Below are 21895 nucleotides of genomic sequence, written 5' to 3' on the forward strand. Positions count from 1 at the left end.
CCCAGATGTTAATCGTGAAACATTTTAAAAGTTCAGCTATCATTGGTACTCCTTATCTGAGTTTTTAGAGAAAATAGCTTTTTGTGTACTAACTTTTACCTCTTTAACTACTGTATTTCCTGTTTTTGACCTCTGCTCTAAAATCTTTGACTTTGATTTTTGTTTCACCTCTTGGTACGTTCGCTTAAGATTTTTTGATCGCCTGGTTTTTACCTTCACTAGAATTTATTTACATCTCTTCTCTCAATCAGTCTTATAAGATCTTTCTGTGCTTAATACAGCACAAAATTATTAAGTGCAAGTTTCAAGCAAATGTTAAAAAACATACTGAACTTACAAAGAACCACAGACACAAGGAATAAATTGCCAAGTAGTGTCGTGGAGAGCAGCACACTTCAGGGACCTCAGATCTTAACTTGATGTTATTTTGGGCAGTCTAGGTGAAAAAGATGGATAAGCTTTCTGGGCTGAATGACCTGCTCTCATCGCAATTGTTCTAATGCGATTACTCAGATTTAAGTATGAAACCCTGATAAAATACCACTTACCACCTCTAAGAGAAGACCTGTAATGATACACACATACATACATTTTATATACATATAAAGCTACATATCCCTGATTGACTCACTGACTGACCACCAAGCAATGCTTGCAGGCAAACTCAGGATAAAGGATTTTCACAAATGGTTTCATCTCATGGACATGAGGTACAGAAAAATCCAACCTTGGGATTGTTTTCAGAAAGGTATATTTCTATTATAATATTGTCTGCAAGCTGTGCTACATTAATGAAGCAGACCTGAGGGCTAAGGCTGAAATTCTTAACAGATTACATCCTTAACCTTTGAATTTCCTGACACTAAGCTGAGCTGGTTTCAAGTCTCTTAAAGTTTAAGATGCCACATTTTTTCAATTGGATGAGCTTTAATCTCTTAAGTGTTATATTTAGGTTTGCACAGTTAAAAAGGATAAGTTTGAATATACAAAGTGTAGCTATACTTTTTGTCATTTCGAGTTTGCTATGAATGCTTCTAGCCAAAGGCTTGAAGTGTGCCACTGTGATTTGTGAAGTTCATTCCATACACATTATTTTATTTAAAACAGTGTGCTAGACGGCCAGCAGCTCAACCTGGCCAGTACGCCCACAGAGTGGAAGGATGGGGGAAGGCAACCTTTTTGGGACATTATTTCCCCCAAGATGACAGCTTTCCCGGACTGCAGTGGTGCCCCGGATTCCCTCAGGGCATTATGGGATGCGACGGGTACCATGGGTGCCGTCAGGGGATGATGCAAAAGAACTGGGAAAGTCACGTCTCACCCATGGCCTGGAAGTACTACCCAGTCACGGGGACAAAAGCCCAGATGTACTTCCTGGCTGAAGAAATTCTTGAGTTCTCCTTTTGACTCGGAAGTGCTAGCAAATCAAGTGAACAGGAGAACAGAAGCACTTCTGGGTCATGGACTGTAAAAAGGACTGCTGAAGACCCAGCTAGTGAGCTGGAGTAGGGAGGTGGTAGACAGAGCTTGCTGGGAGGTGTGGAGTAGAGAATCGAGAGTATTGTGGTGACTAGTGAATTACTGGCCTGTGTTATTTTGGATCTGGTGCTTTGAGGGCACTATTATTGAGAAGAAAATTAGGGTTAAATTAAATATCTTCTTAGTGCTTTTACTTTGTGTCCAGACTGTCTGTCTGTTGGGATTAAAGGGGCAACAGTGACCCCTAGCTTCTTACAACAGGTCATTGAGACCGTAAATAAATACAGCTGAAGCCACGTAAGCCATCTGAAAATGAATTCCAAATGCTTGTTCTTAATTTGGAAACATAGAAATATTAAGCTCTTGCAACTGCATTAGATCTTGCACAAAGATGGATGGAAGACATCACTCCTGCCTGTACCTAGGAAAAATGCATCTTTGTCGAAGTAGGCCAGAGCCGACTGCAGGAACCCCGTGGCTTTTTGGCAGTAGCTCTCCTTTGACAATTGTATTATTGTGTCCAGGCGATATTAAAAGAAGCTAATTGTATCATTTCTTTAATGTCTTTTTCTTTCTTCATTTTAGAATCACCATACCACTAGGGAAGGATTTATTATTTTGTTTTTTTTAGGTTTAAACAAAAATGACACAAAATGACATATAAAAAGAAAAACAAAACACTTTCACCACAATAACATTGCTTTCTCAATTCAAAATTGCTTCGGCGATTGTTATGTAAGAGTGGAACTCCTTGTTATGGTCACTTGGATAAGAAGTGACACCTCCTTCTGGGCAGTCGTGCTTTTATGGCTAAGGTACTGGAAGAGGTAGAGTCAGTTTCCCTCATTGGGCAGTTTCTCTGCACTGTAGAGGAAGAGGAAGACAACACAGCAGCAGCACCCATCTCAGTCTGGGGTGGTATCACATACCTGGGAGGATACAAGTTCTGCAGCCTGAATAGTGTGCATGCCTTTGGGTGTCACTAAAGCCAAGTCACTGCTACTACCATTATGTCATCCACCTTAGGCATGCAGTCATATCTATTTGCATCTATTTTCATAATGTCCAAAAGAATCCAGGATGTAGTTTGTAGGTAGATACACTATTGGCTAAAATACAGGAAGCTAAGGGCTATGGTGAGAAGAACAGTTTTAAGTTTTGGGTGATGTTAAAAGTGGGATTAAGCAGAGGTAAGTGCAGGGGGCAATGCTCTTTTTAATATGCATAAATGATTTGCGCAAGAATATAAACAGGAAGCTGGTTAATTTTGCAGGTGATATGGCAGATAATGGAGAATTAGCTAAATTGTTACAGAGGGACATGGACAGCTCATACAAGCTTGGGCAGACTTGTGGCAGAAGAAATTTAATGTAAGTGAATGTGAAATGTTCACACATAAGAAGTGAAAAGGTTATATTTGAATTCACAATGGGAGGTATCACGCATGTTCATCGGAGGACTCCCTCAGAGGCTCTGTAGAGGTATGTAATGACCTGCCAGGGCACTGCTGCTAACAGTGTCTTCTTTTTTCTCTTACAGTGCCGAGTACCTGCCCAGTGAGGGCAAGTAGCTCTGCCCCTTCCAGTCCTGCCAACATAAATCGCAGGCGTCCCAGAAGTAGGCATCACTTTTGGCCTGAACAAGCTGCAGGATGGAGGTCTCTAAATGCCAGATTACCTTAAAAGTCTTTTTTTCAAAACCCATGCATGGACATTCACCAGGATGCGCTACTTACGTTGTTTTGCATCTTTTTTTTTCATGTCCTTGGAGAAATAAAGGGATAACCTGGTTAGTGTCCCAAAACTACTCTGTTTTCAAGTCTGTCATTACTATAGCCAACCACGGAAGTCTGAAACTTGAAAGTACATCTTATGATAAGGACCTTGGAGTCATAGTGGGCTCATCCAGACACTGTTCAGAAGAAATCAAGAAGGCTGATAGAAGGTTAGGTTATATAGCACTGTGATATGTGCAGTACAAGTCAAGAGAGGTTATTCTCAAGCTTTATAATGCACTGGTGAGTCCTCATCTGGAGTACTTGTACCGTTTTGGTTTCCATATAACAAAAAAGACACAGCATTACAGGAGAAAGTCCGGAGAAGAGCAACAAGGCTGATTCCAATACTAAGAGGTGTGAGCTATGAGAAAAGATTAAAGGAGCTGAACAACAAATGGAGATTTAGAGGTGACACGATCAATGTGTTTAAAATTATAAAAGAAATTAGTACAGTGGATGCCAGTTGTTACTTTAAATTCTGCAACAGGAACATGGAGACCACAAATGTTTGAAAACTCGTTAAAGGCAGATTTCATACAAATGTTAGGATTTTTTTCTTCACACAAAGATACACACACACACACACACAATAGAAGTGATTCAGAGAGTCATAGTTTACTGGCCTTCATATCCTGATTTATCTTTATGTTGGAGAATCTACATGAATGGGAATAACCAAGCTTTGTTGCACTAAATGGTCTGTTCTCCTCACAATTGTTCTAATATATTTGATCAAGATGTTGCCTACCATTGAAAAAATGAGCTACAGGGGACCTGGTATTTATCAACTTTCCTCTCATAAATGATGAAGTCCAAGGATCTCCCAGCCTGAGTTTGCTTGAGTTTTCCCAGCAGTAACCAAGCTAGGACCCAAACTCGGTTTCCTAAATCCATAAGGCACAAGCCAAAGTATCTTCCATGTCATCCCATCACTTCTTAAATTTTCAAATTAGAAATGTTCTACAAAGAAGATATCCATCTTACTAACTAAAGGTTGTAAACCGGATATGGACGCAGGGCGCTGGGCACATCAAGGCACACGCGCACTGCTGCACTGCACAGAAAACACAGAAACGAGAAGGTTGTAAACCGGATGTCACGCACACTGCCGCACTGCAACGAGCCCGCCACAGAGAAAACAAAAACGAGAGGATTCAGCGCATATGTGAATCACATTACAGTATTGCAGTACGGAAACCCCAGACATCCAAACTACACGGTGTAAACCGGATATGGACGCAGGGGGCAGGGCTGAACTGGCTGTGCTCCACTCTGCCAGCGGTCGGTGTCGGCAAAGGCAAGGAATCACGTCTCCACAAGACGAGACCGCTTTACTACAGATATGCGTATGTAATTAAATGACATTTCCCTAGACGCACCCACCCTCCATGATATGTCATCCATCCAGATATCGGACGGAACAGAAACTGATTGCCATTCTTGGATATCCAATTCGCTGGCGAATCGCGGGGTTGCTAGTATGTGCATAAATGTCAAGCAAGGAAATGATGTGCTAATCTTGGCATGCTTTTCATGCACATGTCCTTTTGTATAGCCTGTCTATGCATTCTTGAATGGCTATTTGACAACCTTTTCTTTTATCCTTTTGAGACAAGGGAAATTCTTTTGGTGAGTATTAAGAATGGGGTCGTACCCTACTCCTCACAGCTTTTTAATTTCTCCATGCACACTGTGCCCACGGAATATACAATTCTTCCACAAAATATGACACAAGTTTCTAAAAACATGTTTAATAATGTGTTATGTGCAACATGTGAGACAGGAGAGATTACTCTTTCAGTGTTGATTTCCTAATAAAATTATCTCAACTTAAATAAATTATGGATTTAAAAAAATGTTTCTAGAGATGAAATTAAAATACATTTTTTATTGATAAGTTAGAGTGCACGTTACAGACATACTCAATGTATGACACACAATTCAGAACTGGAATCATCTGCAAGGTCAGCACATGAAACACAAACTGATACTTTACTTTCATTTTCTAACTGATCACAATATTTCTTTTATGCCCCTTAGTCTTTCTTAGCACTGATTTTCCATTTTTTTAGTACTTTAAAAAGAAAAACAAATAATGCTCAAGTTCCTTTAAATAATGTTGAAGCTTGAAATAACTGAGGTCTTGTAATACTTCCTGATGAGCTGCAAATTCAGTTTAAATATGGGGCAAGACAAAACAATCTGCATGACAGTGGCCATCATATGCTGCATTCTTTCAAATCATTTTAATCAGACAGAGTCCATCTTCGCACAGAGTTCCATCTTTTGCCCCACGTGAATACGATGATGCCTCTTGAGTTGTCGTCTATCTGTGAATCTTTTACTGCATTCACAACAGCAATACGGTTTCTCTCCCGTGTGAATTCTTGTGTGTCTCTGGAGACTGCTGATGCGTGAGAATCTCTTTCCACATTCATCACAGCAGTGTGGCCTCTCTCCAGTATGAATTACTGTATGCCTCTTCAGACTGCCACTGCATGAGAATCGTCTGCCACATTCAACACAAGAATGTGGTTTCTCTCCACTGTGAATTTTCCGGTGACTATGAAGATTGCTTATGAGAGAAAATCGCTTGCCACATTCTGGACAGCAATACGGCTTTTCTCCAGTGTGCATTCGAGTATGGACTTGAAGGGCACAGATGTAAGAGAATCGTTTGCCACATTCAGCACAGATATGTGGCTTCCCCACAATATGAATTCTCGAGTGTTTCTGAAGATTGCTTATATGTGAAAATCGCTTGCCACATTCAGAGCAGCAATGTGGCTTCTCTCCAGAGTGAATCCTTTTGTGAGTGTAAAGACTGCCCACATGGGAGAATCGTTTGCCACATTCAGGACAGCAGTATGGTTTTTCTCCAGTGTGGATTCTTGTGTGTGCCTGAAGATGACCTCTGCGTGAGAATCGCTTGCCACATTGAGAGCAACAATGAGGCTTCTCTCCTGTGTGAATTCTTGTGTGGGACTGGAGATTGCCTCTGCGTGAGAATCTCTTACCACACTCAGAACAGCAATAGGGTTTCTCACCTGTGTGAGTTCGTGTGTGCTTTTGAAGGTTGCTTATATGTGAAAATGACTTCCCGCATTCAGAACAGCAGTATGGCTTCTCTGTACTGTGAATGCTCTGATGTGCCTTAAAATGAGATTTCCATTTAAAGCTTTTCCCACAGTCTTGGCAGATAAACATTGACGTTGGATTTGCACTCTGCGTGCATTTATTCTGAATCTGCAGGGCAGTTATTTTTGTCAGTTTCTCCACAGGTAAAGAACCATATTGCAACGGCAGAGATTCCAAGACGTCCAACGTTGCCACCGACTTTTTCTTTTTTTTGACATGTGGTTTTCTTTGAACTCTGCACTGAAGACCATTCTGAACAAAGGAGGGTGCGGAACAGCTACTCTTTTCTTTTAAATCTGCTATAAAACAGAGACATATTGTTATTTTATGCATACATCATGTGTACGATATTAAGTGAATATACTATATTCAGCATAGAAACAATATCCAAAATGGTATGAACTTTTTGACAGGGGTGGACAAAAATACACAGTGAAGCTATCAATCCATTTTTAGTCTGCTTTTCACACTAGGCACATGCTGAGTTGAAGCCTATCCTTGCAGCAATGTGTACAAATCAGGGACTACAACAAAGTCTAATTTTACTGTTAAATACATCATACAGAAATGTTTGCATTTCTGATAGAAAGTGACATTTTTTTATGAATGTACCATTAAATGGATTTAGAAAAATAGTCAAGACATTACTACTGTTGCTTATGGCTATTACTGCTAGAAATGACTGATTTTTAATTTATTATTCACACAGGACTGCAAAGCCCCTTTTTCAGTGGTCACCACACCAGCATCCTCATGGTAAAATCTCTTTAGATCATCCTTAATGGTAAAATCTCTTTAGATCATCCTTAATTAATCAGGTTTAAATGCTATTTTGTTATTAGAGAAACCTTTGTAACTGCATTAGCACCACTGAAACCTGTTATTTTGCTAATATGGGTGGCAAACTGCTAGCCTTCCTACAGTTAATTTCTGGGTTCAAAAACGTCCAAAACTGAACAGCATTCTGAAGAAATAATTCGGTTTATTGTGTTTTGTGTAATGAAAGTTATTCAATGTGACAGATTGCCAAAACACTTAAGATTTCATACAAAGGTGCCTGTTACTGTCATGAGAGAAGAGGGTGTATAGGATATCTAACCAGGACAGAAAAAGAAAGGGACAACAAGGGGATAAGAACATCAGAGATGCATGACAGGCCCTCAGTTGACTGCTTTCTTAAATACACACTAAACATCTGCAACAGAAAATTTCTTAGTTTTAAACACTTCATTATGTTATATTTTTTAGTATTTATATTATACTAGCTGTGTTTACATTACGGAGTCCTAGAAACTATTGAAATTGTCAGTAAAAAACTGAAATGTAGAGATGTGTGAGGTGTCTTTCTCCTCGGAGGTTTTGTTTAGCCGATGTGCTTGCATCGTTTGTGCATTAGTAGCAGGAGGAAAAGTAAAAAAGGGGTACCATTTGCTGATGTTAGCGGCTGAGCAACTTTGTCTTTCTCTTCAGAGGTTTCATTTTGCTGATGTACTCGCTTCGCTTGTGTTATTAGCAGCTAAGTAAGTTTTCTGTTTCCTCAGAGGTGGAGCCCTTACCCGGAATCCACCTCTCACTTCTGGGCCAGACAGATGCACACATTTCCATGCATAGACCTTTATATATAACATATTAACCATGGGTTTTCCTGTGTAACTTTTTTGTGTCTTCTTTGTTTATATTAAGTATTTTTCATGCGTTCATGTAATTACTGTTAATATTTTTATATTGTTCATTATGTATGGGTGACTGTTCTTAGATGTTGCATGTGTTTTGTTGGTAAAACCTCAAGTGATGGGACCACCCTAAGCCCATAAATTCAGGCTGGGAAGTGAGTCCTTTAGCAGTTCATTGTTTGATTGTTTAGGACTTGAATTAATTTTCTTTGTTAATTTTGGTTTCTAGATTTTTTTTTTGGATTACTGTTAGATAGATAGATAGATAGATAGATAGATAGATAGATAGATAGATAGATAGATAGATAGATAGATAGATAGATAGATAGATAGATAGATAGATAGATAGATAGATAATTATTTGCATTTATATAGCGCTTTTCTCACTACTCAAAGCGCTCAGCAATTGCAGGTTAAGGACCTTGCTGAAGGGCCCAACAGAGCAGAGTCCCTATTGGCATTTTACGGGATTCGAACCGGCAACCTTCCGATTGCCAGTACAGATCCCTAGCCTCACAGCCAGATAGATAGATAGATAGATAGATAGATAGATAGATAGATAGATAGATAGATAGATAGATAGATAGATAGATAGATAGATAGATAGATAGATTGGAAATTATCTATCTATCTATCTATCTATCAGCAAAGAAATTGCAGATTTGGTCTTGTTTACATTGGATTCAGTGTCACTCCCTCCAATAATTATCATCTGTTTTATCAGAGTTTAAAGACAAGTAGTTCTCATCAATCCACTCTTTTAATCCACTAACACAACTAATTAAAGACAACATCGGATAAACTTCATTTGGTCTAAAAGAAACTTATAATTGGGTGTCAGCTGCATACGAGTGAAAATTAACATTATATTTTCTATTAGATAGATAGATAGATAGATAGATAGATAGATAGATAGATAGATAGATAGATAGATAGATAGATAGATAGATAGATAGATAGATAGATAGATAGATAGATAGATAGATAGATAGATAGATAGATAGATGTTTACATTGGATTCCTTTTTTGGCATATCCTATTTGCCATTATTTTGTGCATTTTGAGCTATTTAGATAGTTTTGAACTTTAAAGGCATGTTCTCCATTTCTGGGGTCTGGACAGGCCTAAAGCCTGCCTGTTGAGTTGGGAGTATAGACTACCTTGAGATGAACCTTTTCTGGGAAAGCCAAGTAAAGGTTCCTGGCCTACTTTTGTAGCTTATTTTAGATGCCTGAGTCCCTTTTTGCTTAATACATTAATGTTAACAGAAATTAAGAAGTACAATTAAGTATTTAAATTACAAAAACGAATTAGTACAATGGGTCAAGGCTGTAATTTTAAAGTAAATTCTTTAACAAGAATGTGGGGATGTGGTTGTAAACTTGTTATGTTGTGATTTGTCGGTTTATTCATTTTTAATAAGTTTTCCATTAGGATTTTTGATTATTTAAAGGGGTATTTAAAACTAGGGTTTTCATTCCTGCATCAGAATTTTTTATTGATTGTGTTAATATAGTTCTGAGTATTTATTTTGAATTGTTTTCAATGTCATTTTGTTAATAAGGGCAATTGCCATTTTTGTCCACCTGTTGCTAGGCAATTTTGTTGATTGTTAGGGGTGGAGTCATGGAGGTCATGACCCAGATGTTAATCGTGAAGCAGGTTAAAAGTTTAGCTATCATAGGTACTCCTTATCTGAGTTTTTAGAGAAAATAGCTTTTTGTGTACTAACTTTTACCTCTTTAACTAGTGTATTTTCTGGTTTTGACCCTTGCTCTAAGATCTTCGACTTTGATTTTTGTTTCACCTCTTGGTACGTTCGCTTAAGATTATTTGATCTCCTGGTTTTGACCTTCACTAGAATTTATTTACATCTCTTCTCTCGATCAGTCTTATAAGATCCTTTCTGTGCTTAATACGGCACAAAATTATTAAGTGCAAGTTTCAAGCAAATGTTAAAAAACATACTGAACTTACAAAGAACCACAGACACAAGGAATAAATTGCCAAGTAGTGTCGTGGAGAGCAGCACACTTCAGGGACCTCAGATCTCAATTTGATGCTATTTTGGGTAGTCTAGGTGAAAAAGATGGATAAGCTTTTTGGGCTGAATGACCTGTTCTCATCGCAATTGTTCTAATGCGATTACTCAGATTTAAGTATGAAACCCTGATAAAATACCACTTACCACCTCTAAGAGAAGACCTGTAATATACACTCTTCTAGAGTGTCAGCAATGCCAGACATACTCAATACAGAATTTATAAAAAAAAAAAAAAAAAAAAAGTATGTCACCACTTACACTTTCCAGTGTGCATTGCAAGTGATGGCTGTTCAGGCTCTTCTCTCCTATAATACATTGCCTTGTTAAAATTGTCCTCAAATTCTGCCGGTTCAGTCTTAACATTGACATAACGCTGCTGAGGAAAGCATTTTGAGTCTATTAAATGATGAATGGGTCTAAAATCAGTCACTTCTGTTTTTACTACTTGACCTGTCCTTAAACTGGAATCATTCTCAAAAGACACATCTTCCTTAGAAATATTTGGATACTCAAGGTTTTGCATCTCATGGTTGATGTCTGTGTCATCAGTTACTTCCATTTTAATTGGAGGTTCCCATTCAGAATCCTCTTGCTTCAGGCAGAGGCCCTCTTTGGAATGGACACGTTCCCAGTCACAATCCTCTTCTTTGATGATGACCTTCCTTTGCTCCATGGCTGTCTACCTTGTAAATGACCACAATGAGTGCAGTTCCATGCTTTTCCCAGACAGCTCCATTTTTGTATTACTGCTTTACAATTCTGGTCATTGAATGGAGGTTGTGAAACATGTCCCTGCAGGAGTTATTTCACTTCTAAAAACAGCTCTTGGTATTCACCTGTGAACAGAAAGTAATATACAAATATTTAAAACTGCGCAAAAAAACGGAATCAATCCATGAAAATATACGATTCAAATTTTTCTCGGCCAGTATTACAAATAACATGGGGTAAGCAACAGAAAAAATATATTTTTGAATGGAGGATTCTGTTAAGGACCAGACAAAAGAGAAAAAATGCAACCAGCTAATAAACGCATTAGGGGTTTTGAACACCACAGCAGGTACTGCAGACATAGTATAGCACTATATTAATCACATATTATATTAATCAAAAGATACAGTTCATATTAATGACACCATCAAAACACCAGAACTGAGCATCAATAAGCACTAAACAGAAGTTTACTAAGGACTGTCATTTTGTCCATATAATATTGCCTTCTACGTTTTTAATTATTTTTCAGCCAAGTGCAGCATCTGCAGAGCATCAGATCCGACAAGAGACAGGAGTACAAAACAGCTAGAGAAGTGTCAGCATAGGATGTGCACAGCCAGTGGTTTTAGGTCAGTCAGTATACTGCACAGTGGCACTGCTGCATTAAGGCTTCAGTGGGCACACAACCACTAGATGCTCAATAGATATCTCTGCTGTGCAAAATAAGTCAAAAGCTGCCCTCTGTAATTTGATCTATCATATAAAAGAACAAAACATTCACAGTACGACATCCACACGAGTAGAATGTTAAAAGAATAATGGCAATGAAAACCATAAAGAAAAATGGATATAAGGGCTAGAATATCCGATGATCAAATAAGACGCACCATGTTTGAAACAGGCGGACTTACCATTGAATGCCTGGTTTAAGAAACAAGTGTTTCGCTATGCTACGTATTAAAATGTGTTGAACAAGCCACTACTTTGTCTTTTTAATCAATTTATTGCATCTTTACATCAAATACACAATGGAATTGCCCCATCTAGTGTACAAAGTGCAATAAAATTCTTACTTGCATGTCTCCTCAGAATAGTTAACAATAATGCCGTACAAAACAAAGTGTTATGACTTGAGCTAATTTCAATTTTTTTTTTTTTGGCTTTCTTGTGGTATCTGGGTGTACATTATCAGATTTTTGTAGGTTTTGGATAATTTATATTTCAATACTGGTAATCTTCTTCTTCTTTCGTCTGCTCCCACGGATCATCTTGTTCCATATCTTCCTGCCCTCTGCATCTTGTTCTGTCACCCCCATCACCTGCACGTTCTCTCTCACCACATCCGTAAACCTTCTCTTAGGCCTTCCTCTTTTCCTCTTGTCTGGCAGCTCTATCCTTAGCACTGTTCTCCCAATATACCCAGCATCTTTCCTCTGCACATGTCTAAACCAACATCATCTCACCTCTATGTCTCGAAACCATCCAACCTGAGCTGACCCTCTAATGTCCTCATTTCTAATCCTGTCCATCCTCGTCACACCCAATGCAAATCTTAGCATCTTTAACTCTGCTACCTCCAGCCCTGTCTCCTGTTTTCTGGTCAATGCCACCGTCTCCAGCCCATATAACATAGCTGGTCTCACTACCGTCCTGTAGACCTTTCCTTTCACTCTGATACCCGTCTGTCTCAAATTACTCCTGACACACTTCTCCACCCACTCCACCCAGGCTGCACTCTCTTTTTCACCTCTCTTCCATAATCCCCATTACTCCGTAATATTTCAATACTGGTAATGGTTTTCCTAATTGGAATTAATTAAATCAATAAAACTGTTCTTGCAGCTCTTCACAGCCACTTTGTGGAATTGTCACTACCATGTTTTTACATAAAGAACCCTGAAATGAGCAGTTGTGACATCACAAGGTCACGAGTGTAAAGGTCATGACAAACTCTTCCTATTCATTCAAGTATACTGATTGTAAACAAATTTGAAATTTTTTAGCTCTAACAAAAGGCAGTTTGTCCATCAAAGAGGTGGAGAACAATACATGAATGAATGTCAGTAGGCAGCAGTGGATGTCCCCTACAGATATGGCACAAACAGAGATCATAATTTGATCCCCTCACTGCTGAGAACTACAAGCAGATTCTTATCCATCATGCAATACTATCAGCTTCATTCTGCAGCACAATGACCCTAAATACACAGCTAAAATCATAAAACGAGGAGCAGGGAATCCTGCACCAGATAGTATTGCTGATCACAAGAGCCCTTTATCTCCACATCATCAATCAAGTCTGGGATTACAAGTAAGACAACCAAAGTCTGCAGTGGGCCACGGGAAAAGGAAAGAATGACCATGCAAGAATTTTCATAAACTGCATGACAGTGGACATAACAGAATTGGGAAAAGGTGGTCCCACTAAATACCCACTTCATTGACTACTTTGTTTACTGAACTGTCTAGAAAGTTTATTGATTAACAAAAAACTATCCGTGGTCTTAATTTGGAAAGAATTCCTGTTGTACAGCATTTTTGCACAGTACTGTATATGTTCTCTTATAACCTCTGGATAGAAACTGTCCCTACTGGTGTGATTACCAACGGTCCTGTACCATTCAGGAGAAGTGAGAAAGGAAAATGTGCAGGACGGCTGAGTTATTTAGTAAATCTCTTTCAATTTCTAAGACAGCAAGTGTTGTGTATGTCTTGAAGAGAAGACAGCTGTGTGCTCGACTACCCTTCGTATTCTGTGGCAGAATAAACACTCTCTGCAGTGAACTGAGCAGGTGCCATTCCAGGATGTAAGGAAGCTAATAAGGATGGACTCTACTGAGCATCTGTAGATGTTTGTGTGGTGCTCCTACATGTAGCCATAGACGAGGGGCATTCTATTGAGAGGTGGTGCCTTTGAAAGTGGTGCAGTCATCAGAGTAGTGAACAAACTACACCTCTTCTTTTCTGCAGCCTGCCCAGTAGATCTAGTGTCTTAGTCGCTGCAGTGTGTTACAAACTTTGAAGTGGGTGTTGGGTGACAGTTCACTTTATGTTTGCTATGTACAGAGGGCATGTGAAAAAAGATTTATTAAATAACTCAGCCTTCCTGCACATTTTCCTTTCTCACTTCTCCTGAATAGTACAGGACCGTTGCTAATCACACCAGTAGGGACAGTTTCTATTCAGAGGTTATAAGATAGAACATATACAGTACTGTGCAAAAATGCTGTTCAACAGGAATTCTTTCCAAAGTAAGACCATGGATGGTTTTTTGTTAATCAAAAACTCAGTACAATTTCTTCTAACAAAGCATATACTATATATATTAGGACACATGTATTTTTGCAGGTGTCAGAATTTTGATACGTAATAAAACAGACTATAGCAATTTACAGCATTCAATTATTCACTATTGCTGTTCACAAGCAAGTATGTACCACCATTAGCAAACTGCATACACAAAATACAACACAACTTATGGTGGTATGAGAAATACAAGCAAGTTCTGATGAATAAATAGCCAGCTTCATGGGAAAGCATTGCTCTTTAAGTGCTTCATCATCTCTATCACTCACTCACTCACTGCCCCTCCTTACAGTCTGCATATCATAAAGCGCACCAGATATACATGCCCAAAATGTCACTGATCACTTTTTTTGCTGTATGACAATGGCAAAAAAGGATCATATTGATATTGTGATATTATTGGGGGGTCTTGGCCAGACAGAACACTTAAAGACCACTTCGCCACATCTCCCTTCTGGCAATGGTGTGCATGGCCTCTGGTAAGCCTCAGATGTGGAGCCTCCTCACACTCATGGGTTGTTTTACGGAATGATGCCAGTTGAAAGAAATCAGGCAAAACTGTACATTTTCTTAGTCAAAAGAGTGGCGGGTTAGGTACCGTTAGAGATTTTGCATGCATAAAGGACTGGCGTGCCAACTATCTTATGAAAACATAAGAAATTTGAAAACCGAGAAGAGACCATTTGTTCCATCAAACTCATCTGTTATGTTAATAGCTGAGCTGTCTAATCAAAAAGTGAACTTAATCAAGGATTTCATTGTTTTATTCACTGACTGACTGATCTGCTGACTGTTTTATGTTGTAATTGCTCTGTTTACTCTATGGATTTTCATTTGAGTTTTGGGTGCCTTTACGAAGATGACTTCAGTCTTATGAATTTGATGTGGAGGCAGCTTTTTTAACTCCATGCTTTGGTGTCTGTACCCTTCATGTTTGCATATGTTGATAGATTTACATTGACTGAGTGATTTATTTACAAGTTATTTGGTTAAATTATATAAGCAATGGTGCCAATTAGGACATTAAAACAATCTAGACGAGAACAGGCCATTCAGCCCAGCAAAGTTCACCAATCTTACCCAATGATTTCGTCCAAAACAAACACCAAGACTAGTTTTGAAGTTTCCTGAAGTCATACTATCTACCACACTACTTGCTCACTTATTCCATGTATTTGTGGATCTCTTTGTGAAGACAAACTTCCTAATGTTTGTGCAAAAATTACCTTTAACAAGTTTCCAAGTGTGATCCCATGTTCTTGATTAACTCATTTTAAAATAACAGTCTCTATCCACTGAACTAATTCTCTTCACAATTTTAAACACTTCAATCATGTCACCTTTAATTCTCCTTTTGCTTACACTATAAAGGCTCAGCTGTTTTAATTTGTCCTCATAATTCATCCCCTGTAGCCCTGGAATCAGCCTAGTCGCTCTTCTCTGGACCTTTTCTAGTGCTACTGTGTCCTTTTTGTAGCCTGGAGACCAAAACTGCACCCAGGACTCCAGATGAGGCCTCACCAGTGTGTTATAAAGCTTGAGCAGAACCTCCTTGGACTTGTACTCCACTCATCAAGGCGCTATATAGCCTGACATTCTGTTAGCCTTCTTAATGGCTTCTGAACACTGTCTGGCAGTTGATAGTGATCACTCCACTATGACTCCTAAATCCTTCTGATAAGGTGTACTCTCGATTTTCAGTTGATGTAGAAACATGCAGGGTCTAGTCCTCCTTCCACCCATTCTTCAGTCGAGCTTTGGTGGCTGCGTAAGCATGATTCACTATTATGGGGTCCTAAGTTACAGCCCTAAGGGTCTGCAATGGATGCAGGTTTTCATTACAACCTGTTTCGTAATTAGAAGCCTGGCCTAACAGATAATAACACATGGTATTTAATTATATGACTTGTTAGTGCTTTCATTCTTCAAAGAAAAAAAATTGCATATTTTTTTGTTTTCTGAGAACTTTATCCATGAGGTTTGTGGTCCATTCTTTCTCCCTTGTATTTACTTCAAAACAGTATATTAACACAATTTTTTAATGATGTATGTCCACTGGTTTATATAGAAGCATGTTAGCTTGAGAGCTGGTGCTTTCCTTTGTCATTTGCACCTCATTATTAACTGATAGCTGATTAAGAAAACAGGCAACAAAATAACCTAAATGCAGCAGTTTAAAACTAAAATATGCAATTAACTGTTTTGAATTGCAACAAGCAAATTAACTAAAACTAAGCCCAAAAAAGTATTGCTTTATCCTTTTTCATAAAACCCCTGTGTGTGTCCAGTGTCCATGTGTGTGTCTTCTGGTGAAGTGCGCATGCGCGGGGCACAGTGCGATGCTTCAAAGCAGATGCTTCAAAGACCGCCTGACGCGTCACACAAGACAGAGAGGGCGGGACCTATAAAATATTGCGCGGACGATCCAATCAGCTTTCGGAAAATGAGGTAAGAACTAAAACATAAAACACGAAAAATCCAATCGGGTACTGAGACGCGGAGACCAGCTTCCCCATTGTTGTGCAAGTGTTCACTCTAAGAATGTCAGATTTGCGATTAAGAAGCTTGGCCTGGTGAAGTGTAAAGTGTCAGTCGTTGAAGGGGTTTTCCTAAATAAACAAATTTTCATGATATTACAATACGATGATTTTTAAAAGTAGATTTATTTTTGCGCACATTACATCAGTTGCTGGGGAGAATCTGCTGATTGCCCACTGTTGTGACAGAAAATTAAACGCATATTACGGACAGCAAAGCCAGTATTACTGTCAGAAAATTACAGGCATTTTATGGAAAAAATTTAATGAGGTAAAAGGTCCCTTGCCATTTAATATAGACTGTTCCCTAGCGCCCGTTATTGTAATGGTAGTTACAATAAATAACTGGTAAATAAATGGCTTCTAATTAAGAAACGGAACTCTTAAAAATACTGGTTCTTTACTGAGTTGTGTGGTTCCACATAGAACCAATGGCTGGCAAGCCACCATTTCAATTTGGGAAGGGTGCTTTATATGAAGTTGGTTCTTTGTGTTTTGAAAAACTTGCACATAATAACACTGAAATCTTTAATGTATGGCAGGCTACCTAGATGGACATTAACAGATGGAGAAAATCTGCATTTAGGCTATGTAACTAACAGTACCTATACAGCAGGTGCCAGTTTAAAGTCATGATCATCAAATCATGATTTGTATTTAACATATCTGTTATCATCTGGGGTGGCGCAGTGGTAGCGCTGCTGCCTCGCAGTTAGGAGACCTGGGTTTGCTTCCCGGGTCCACCCTGCGTGGAGTTTGCATGTTCTCCCCGTGTCTGCGTGGGTTTCCTCCGGGCGCTCCGGTTTCCTCCCACGGTCCAAAGACATGCAGGTTAGGTGGATTGGTGATTCTAAATTGGCCCTAGTGTGTGCTTGGTGTGTGGGTGTGTTTGTGTGTGTCCTGCGGTGGGTTGGCACCCTGCCCGGGATTGGTTCCTGCCTTGTGCCCTGTGTTGGCTGGGATTGGCTCCAGCAGACCCCCGTGACCCTGTGTTCGGATTCAGCGGGTTGGAAAATGGATGGATGGATGTTATCATCTGCTCATGGTTATTTACTGTATGCACCTGTTACAGATCTAAATATATAAGTTCTTTCTGGAACGTTCATTGGTTAGATCATGTGGGAACCAAAAAATGTTCCCCAAAGGCATTGCTCTTAAGATCCACTCTGGCTAAATTTAAAGTGAGAACCTGCAGCCACTAAACACCTACAGGACCGTAATTGAGGACCCTTGTATTATAATCTAAATTATAATCTAAATCTGCAAATCCGAATTGTCATGTCTAAAATGGCGCTGACACCGTACAACTTTACTTTATCAATCAATAAAGAATGTAATGGGTCAGACTGGATTTATTATTTGAACAAAGCCCATCCTCGACCTCGAATCAGACTTCGCTATTCTGCCTTTCTGGATCGGGGTCTAAGCTCAGCAGTCGTCACCGTCTCGCTGCTTAATATTCTCATTCAATTTGGGACCGCCGTGTGACAAACATTTCGCAATTAACGATTGCAGCTTTTCCGTACTCCATGTCTTCATTTTTCTTAAAAAGCTGTCACAAAGACCTCGACTCTTTAATTGCTTCTAGGGGTACATTATGATCCATCCTGAATTTAGAAAAAAGATTTTCATTGTACCGAGTACATATGACAATAAAGTTGAGGTCGAAGTTATTCAGCGACAACATGTTACACGGTCAACTGAGATAACGGAATAAGGTACCGTTTCCATCGTTCATTCTAATCAGTCATTCAAAAACCTGTTTTTTCACCACGGGGTTGCAGAAAATCCAAGACTATTCTGTCTGCATCAAGAGCAACGGAGACTCAAGAAAGAACAGCACAGAAGACCATCGCAGGACACGCCCACGCCCGGTTTCAGTGGCTCGCGTTCACGGTTTCAGCAAGTATTGAGGCTAAAAATGAAGACAAAAAATGCGATTTTGTAAATGTATCGAATTTGTATCGGCCAAAATATCTGAAAATTCTATTCCACTCAAAGGCTGTGTTTCAAATAAATATCTGAACGTTAAAAGTGGCGAAAGGAGGTACAGGGGTGCAGCTGGCGCAGGCCTTTGCTCCACGGGATCCCCGCGCGCGCCGCCCTGTCACTCACCGCCCTTGGCGTGCCGTCCTACTCCTCCTCCTCCATTCTCGTTCTCCTTGAAAAGGACACGCTGATCTCTTTAGTGGCGGCTTTTTAGAAAGTCGCACTCGCTCTGTGCCGAATGTTCCATGCAACAAGCAATCAGGGTTGTGTGTAAAGGTTTTGACCGTCTACTTAAAAATCAATTTACACACAAAAAAATTCCAAACAATAGGCAACTGGGCCGGGAATAAGGCGCTTGCGCCGCAGCTTGTTTCAGGACTACATATCCCGTCAGTCTGTGTCACGAAGGCGTTTCGACTCCACTTGACGACGTCAATCTAAATGTTCGTTTAAACGGGTAAAAGCTACAGTATCTGAATTCAAAGTAGTGGTGCAAAAATGAAGCATCATAAAGCTTTGAGGCTTTCTTTCTATTTGTGCCGAAAAAGATTCGACGCTTTGATGCCTCAGCCCAAGTATGAACAGTGACATCAAGTGGTTAACTGAGGTCAAGGCAAGCTCTCAAGATCGCAAGTGAAGCAGCGCTCAATGTTTCAGTCTCATGTCACTAGAGGGGATTAAGGTGGTGATGGGCTCCTAGGCTACTCTTTGTGTGGGTCCCCTGTTGCAGAGGATATAGACAGCCCCACTTACTCATAATGCTTTACCAGAAAAAAAAATATTTAATGCCACGTGTAATAGCATTCTGGAAATATCACATAGCCGAAATGCAGCCACTCGGGGTGCACTAGCATAAACAAACATCCGCAGAAATACCTTGACAGCCTTTACTATAAATAGCAACTCCATAGATAAAAGACATTAACGGTGGATCTGCAAGTTAATAACCGCTTTTAGCTTTCTAAACCAACGGGTGCAATAACGGCAGTAGTATACAGGCCACACTATATTACTGAGGCAAAATCACACATATCAAATAAAACATCCATCCATTATCCAACCCGCTGAATCCGAACACAGGGTCACGGGGGTCTGCTGGAGCCAATCCCAGCCAATACAGGGCACAAGGCAGGAACCAATCCTGGGCAGGGTGCCAACCCACCACATGAAAAACACAAACACACCCAGCACACACTAGGGCCAATTTAGAATCGCCAATCCACCTAACCTGCATGTCTTTGGACTGTGGAAGGAAACCGGAGCGCCCGAAGGAAACCCATGCAGACACGGGGAGAACATGCAAACTCCACACAGGGAGGACCCGGAAAGTGAATCCAGGTCCCCCAACTGCAAGGCAGCAGCGCTACCCACTGCGCCACCACAAATAAAACAAGACCAATAAAAATACAATACAGTAACACAAAGTAATAACACAACAGCATCACAATCACACGGCAAATATACATTTTTCTACCTTTAAAAGATTTTCTTCCTTGTTTTCCTGAAAGGGAAGTCCTTGATGAGGCTAGAAAAATCAGTATCAATGGACATCAGAGACAGGTGATTCAGTCTGTTTTGGCCAATTGTGGATCTCAGTCTGTTTTTAACTAGTCCCAGTTTTGAAAATGAATGCTCCATGCTAGCATTCGTTACAGGCAAAGTCATAAATATCTGTAGTGCTATATCAACATTTGGAAAAATGGACCATAATTTTCTTCCTCGTATAAGTTGCAGCACTGACCTGCTGAGATGTCCTTGTTTTCTTTAATAACTTCTCTGAATTGTCCAATTTCGTCCACAAAATCTTCCTCCAGATCACCAGCTTATTTCTTCTGAAGATAAGCCGCTCCAGTTCGAAGATCTTCTGCAGAGATGGAGTGAATATTGTTCAAAAATCCAAACGTCTGCTCAGTGTCTTTGTAGGAGTGATACCTCTGATCAAGTTTGGCAATGTGTTGGTCTATTACGGCGAAAAACCTGTTGTTTTGAATTTGTCTCGGCCTGATCACTCACAGTCAGATTCAGTGGATTCATCTGCTTGTTTTTTCCTTTTTCTGTACCTCTGTGTGTTCACTTTGTAGTGTTGGAACACAGTTGGTGAGATGTTCTTTGCACCACTCTCAAAGTTGTCAAAATCTCTCACAGGACGGCTACATAATTCCTCAATGAGCTAATGAGATCAACAGCGTTACATAAATCGAAATCAACTGCCTGCAGAGCAGTGCTAGTCTTGTAAAAGCATTGCAGTATGTGGTGCCACATGTTACACAAAAAGGAAATCTCTAGTTTTTCCATCTTCACGTAGAGTGTCCTGGCTTCATCCTGAGCAGTAAGGGTTTGGTTCGGGTCATCAGCTAACTTTTGCAGTGACTGGCATGGTTCTGATGCAGTGCTTTTATTGCTAGTGCGTGTGCTGACCATCTAGTGTCTGAAAAGCCTTTTAAAGCCTCTATCCTGTGGATCAGCATTTTGTTGCTGACTGGATGAAGATTCGACAGCCTTGAAATATCCAGTCAATTTAGGGATTTTCTTTAGCAGTTCTTGGTTACACTGTCCTTTCAGTCGTTGTGTTTTTCGATTTTGTGCTCTGCTGTCATATTTTCTTTTGGGCATTTTGCCAATATGCTGTCCAGTTACCCAGAATAACACAGTGGTGTGGTATGAACTCAAAACAAAATTAACTTTAACCGGGTCACATCTACCCAATCAGCTGTTTAAATGTAAAATGTTTCTTATTGGCCAATGGGAATCAGGGAGGCAGTTTTCTTTTAGTAAATTAAAAAAATAATTAGAAATAGTTTGGCCAGTCCCAGGCCCCTGCATATGTGGGGCCCCTAGGCTGCAGCCTAGGCCAGCCTGTGCATTAATCCGCGCCTGCATGTCACCAGTAAAATGTCACAAAAGTCTGTGTTCTTTTATTCTACCAAAGTCCTTGTCCATTTATACTATTTAACTTTTGAATGCTGTTTTCCGCTGTTAGTCGGCATCTGTCATCAAAGCTCTACAAATCTCTCTTTCCTCACAACCCAACATTGTTGAATGAGAATGATGCATTTTATATAGGCTACCTTTCAAACACTCAAATCAATAAAGCGTGCTGTGAAGCATTGATGACGTTTGAAGCTCCAAACATCATGGGTCACATGACAGCGATGTTTTGACACAAGCTCCGACACAGTGATACAACTCACTACGCTTCAGATTGACTGACACAAGCTATGACGCTTCTGTTTCATTT

General features: G+C 39.8%; 1 protein-coding gene across 2 annotated transcripts; it reads right to left on the reverse strand.

Moving 5' to 3' along the window:
• Positions 1-5124: 5124 nt before the first annotated feature.
• On the reverse strand, positions 5125-19069 carry LOC114651569 (zinc finger protein OZF-like). Of its 2 annotated transcripts, none has more exons than XM_028801386.2 (3): positions 18784-19069; positions 10370-10947; positions 5125-6690 (listed from the first exon to the last, which is right to left on the reverse strand). In XM_028801386.2, exons 2-3 carry the CDS (start codon positions 10782-10784, stop codon positions 5507-5509), a joined length of 1599 nt encoding a protein of 532 aa, XP_028657219.2. In that variant the 5' UTR covers positions 10785-10947; positions 18784-19069; the 3' UTR covers positions 5125-5506. The 2 variants fall into 2 exon arrangements, with proteins under 2 accessions (XP_028657219.2, XP_028657218.2); XM_028801385.2 differs by having other exon boundaries at positions 5125-6693.
• Between the last annotated feature and the right edge of the window lie 2826 nt (positions 19070-21895).

The sequence above is a fragment of the Erpetoichthys calabaricus genome, chromosome 5 (genome assembly GCF_900747795.2).
Source record: "Erpetoichthys calabaricus chromosome 5, fErpCal1.3, whole genome shotgun sequence".
Lineage (NCBI taxonomy): Eukaryota > Metazoa > Chordata > Cladistia > Polypteriformes > Polypteridae > Erpetoichthys > Erpetoichthys calabaricus.